At 46.6% G+C, this 4105-nt stretch overlaps 1 protein-coding gene across 1 annotated transcript; it reads right to left on the bottom strand.

The window, feature by feature from the left end:
- Positions 1-2650: 2650 nt before the first annotated feature.
- On the bottom strand, positions 2651-3406 carry LOC121800906. Its single transcript, XM_042200395.1, has one exon. It carries the CDS (start codon positions 3404-3406, stop codon positions 2651-2653), a length of 756 nt encoding a protein of 251 aa, XP_042056329.1.
- Positions 3407-4105: the final 699 nt, after the last annotated feature.

The following is a 4105-nucleotide window of genomic DNA, read 5'->3' as shown; positions in this document are numbered from 1 at the left end:
AGGGTCGTTGATGAAGTGCTTTGACCTGTTGGCAGGCCAAACATTTCTCAACAAATGATACTATGCTTCTCTTCATACCATCCCACCAGAATTTCTTTTTCAGGTCTTGGTACATCTTTGTACTTCCAGGATGAGCAGTGTACGGGGTGTCGTGGGCTTCACTCATGATTTCATTCCTGAGTTTGTCGTCGGCGGGCACACACAGTCTTCCTTCAAAAGTAAGGGCGTTATCCGCTTCTTCCCGATAACCTCCTGAGTCACCGGTTCGTACCTTTACTCGTATCTTCTCCAGGGATTCATCTTGTCTTTGAGCGTCTACTATTTTCCCCCTCAAATCCGGTTCCATCACCCAAGTGGCGATTCTTGCTTCCACCGTTTCAGGTGCTCGTATTATCTCCAATTTCATTTTGGCAAATTCTCGCAGTAGTACCTCTTCCTGGGTAACTAGACCTGCTAGTTGTTGAGACTTTCGACTCAGTGCATCAGCTACCACATTAGCCTTGCCAGGGTGGTAGTTTATGCCACAGTCGTAGTCTTTTACCAATTCGAGCCATCTTCTTTGTCGCATGTTCAGATCTTTCTGCTCGAAGAAGTATTTAAGACTCTTGTGATCAGTGAAAATTTCACACCTAACTCCATATAGGTGGTGTCTCCAAATTTTCAGTGCATGAACTACAGCTGCCAACTCCAGATCGTGCGTTGGGTAATTCAGCTCGTGCGGCCTAAGCTGTCTTGACGCATAAGCGATCACTTTCCCATTTTGCATCAAAACACATCCCAGTCCATTTTTCGATGCATCGGTGTAGACCACGTAGCTCGTTCCTGGTTCCGGTACTGCTAACACAGGTGCCGTGGTCAGCTTCTCCTTTAGCAGTTGGAAACTTTCTTCGCATTCTGGGGTCCACACAAACTTAATACCTTTCTTGAGTTGTTGTGTCATTGGTCTTGCGATTTTAGAGAACCCTTCTATGAACCTTCTGTAGTAGCCGGCCAATCCTAAAAAACTTCGGATCTCATTTGGGGTTGTTGGCGACTTCCACTTCTGCACAGCTTCTACCTTTGCCGGATCTACTTGAATTCCTTCAGCCGTTACGATGTGTCCGAGGAAATTTACCTCGCTTAGCCAGAACTCGCATTTGCTAAACTTGGCGTAGAGCTTTTCGGTCCTTAGTGTTTCGAGGGTGATTCTCAGATGCTCTTCATGTTCCTTTCTATTCTTCGAGTATATGAGAACGTCATCTATGAAGACCAAGACAAATTTGTCGAGATATGGGTGGAATACGCGGTTCATCAAATCCATGAATACGGCAGGAGCATTAGTCAATCCAAAAGGCATTACTACAAATTCGTAGTGACCGTACCTGGTGCGAAAAGCCGTCTTGGGTATATCTTCTGGTCGAATTTTTAACTGATGATACCCAGATCTCAAGTCCACCTTGGAGAATACACTGGCTCCCTTAAGCTGATCGAACAAATCATCTATTCTCGGCAACGGATACTTATTCTTGAGTGTTAGCTTATTCAGTTCCCGGTAGTCTATGCACATCCTTAATGTCCCATCCTTCTTTTTAACGAACAGTACAGGGGCTCCCCATGGAGAAACACTAGGTCTGATGAAACCCAGGTCTAGGAGTTCCTGTAGTTGTATTTTGAGCTCTTCTAATTCCTTTGGGGCCATTCGGTATGGTGCCTTTGATATTGGCGCAGATCCCGGCTCTAGGTCAATGGTGAATTCCAGTTTCCTATCTGGGGGTAAACCAGGCAGTACGTTTGGAAACACATCTGGAAATTCACGCACTACATCTACATCTCCTACTTTTCTTTCTTCTTTTTGCTCCTCGCTTAGGTAAACGAGGTAGGCGGGACACCCTTTTCTCATAAGTGTGACTGCCTGCAAAGCGGAGACTATAGATTTTCGCTTGTTCATGGTGATTCCATGGATATTAATTCGTTCCTTTCCCGGGGTTTGGAAAGAAATTTGTCTTTCATTGCAATTGATGGTGGCGCGATTTTCAGCCAGCCAATCCATTCCTAGTATGATATCAACATCTTTCATTCTCATGACTCCCAGAGTATTATCTATGATCTTATGTTCTCCCAGCATGATTTCTAAGTTTGAGCATTTCTGCGTGATATCTATGATCCCTCCGACCGGTGAAGACACTCTTATACTAGATTCAACTGGCTCTGTTGTGAGTTCTAAGGTGGCTACACATGGGGCGGATATGAAAGAGTGCGAAGCACCAGTATCATACAATAAGACAACAGGTATGTTAAGTAATGTGCCCATACCTGCTAGATTTCCTTTGCCCTTCTCCTGTTGCTTCTGTCCCAATGCATATGCTCTGGCCTGTGTTGGGAGCCCCCGTCGCTGCTGTTGCGGGGGTTGCGGGGATTGGTGCTGATTGTTTTGCGGTTCCGCCTGTAGAGCCCGTAACTGTTGCCGCGGTGCTGACGTGTTGGGTCTTGCACCCATTGCTGGAGACTTATTTGGACAGTTTCTGGCGAAGTGGCCGCTTTTTCCACATGCATAGCAAGTATCTTCCCCTGCCTTACAAATTCCGCTATGCATCCTGTTACATTTGGGACATGGGGTGGACTTTGACTGAGTGCCTCCTGCGGGGTAAGAATTGGGTTGCCGCGCAGGGTCCTATGGACGGTTTTGCCCAGGCCATGGTTTCTTCTGTTCCGACTGATTCCGATTCCCTTCCCACTTTCTCTTGTCCCTTGGAGCTTGAGATGGGGTCTGCGATTGTGAGGATGCAGCAGTAGGGGTGGGTTTCTCTCCAGGCATTGCCGCTTCAATGTCTAGAGCTCGGCTCAGAGCTTCAGGATAAGATAGTCCGCCGTGGCTAGCCAACGCCATTCTTATTTCATGCCTCAGACCTGCACAAAATTTCTCGGCCATTTTCACTTCAGTATCTACTTGGTCAGGTCCATATCGGGACATATCACAGAAAGCACGGTCGTAGTCTGTTACTGACATTCGTCCCTGTTTCAGGTTGTAAAACTCTATTTCCTTTTTCTTTCTATAACTCTTGGGAATGTACTTCTCATAGATTCCTTCTTTGAACTGCTCCCAAGTCATGTTTGCCAGCTGCTGTGGAGTCATTGTCTTTCTGCGTGCTTCCCACCAAAAGTCTGCGGACCCTGATAACTGGAATGACACACACGCCAGACGCTCCTGGTCTGTGCATCGCAGAAAATCAAATATGCGCTCGAGTGCACGTATCCATGTTTCGGCTTCAGTTGGGTCACCCCTTCCGTTAAAAACTGGCGGATTCTGTCTCAGAAATATTTCTTCGACCCTCCGGTCGGGTATCGGAGCTGGTGGAGGTGGTGGAGGGGGAGGTGGTGGTGTTGCTGCGCGCCACTCTTCAAATCCGCCCTGCTCGGGCTGCGGCATTCTACCACGTCCTCTCCCTCTCCCTCTTCCTCTTCCTCGGGGTTGTCCAGCTCTCCTTGGCGGCATTCTATAAAGATGAAAACATTATTATATAAGTCACTCACACATTCCCTTGAGGAATAGTATGTGATATAGCTTCGTTTCATGCTTGTGGAGAAAGAAAAAAAAATAAAAAAAAAATAAACACCACAAAACGCACTGATGATAAAAGATGATGTTATCATATACATAGGAAAAATTTGCCTTCGTAGAGGACTTTTTTTTTTTTTTTTTTTGTACACCAGTTCTCGGTGTCGCAAAAGAAATAAATCTGCTACTAAACAGATTGTCAACAAAAGAGGTCTAGTCACGGAACACTGGCACAAATGTTTCCGTGGCACAAAAGTACTACTACTACTACTAATCATAAAACATACACCAGAACAGTCTCATAACGGATCCGTTTCTGGTGGTACATAGATGGCATCATAGCTAAACTACTGTCAAGTCGACGAGCCCGTAGTACTAGCGGCCGCCTCATACTCCAAATCCTCATCTGGATCCTCCTCCTCTGAGCTGTCATCTAGCTGAATGGCCATCGCAGGGCTACCTCCGGAAGCATGCTGGCTACGGGTCACCTCTCCATAGTGGCGTATCGCCCAGGTAATGAGCCTACGCTCCACTGCAGTAGATGTCGGGTGACTGGGAATGGTATGAATC

This window comes from Salvia splendens, chromosome 4 (genome assembly GCF_004379255.2).
Source record: "Salvia splendens isolate huo1 chromosome 4, SspV2, whole genome shotgun sequence".
Taxonomy (NCBI): domain Eukaryota; kingdom Viridiplantae; phylum Streptophyta; class Magnoliopsida; order Lamiales; family Lamiaceae; genus Salvia; species Salvia splendens.
The sequence above is the reverse complement of the archived record's forward strand: the minus strand, read 5'-3'. Positions and strand labels throughout refer to the sequence as shown.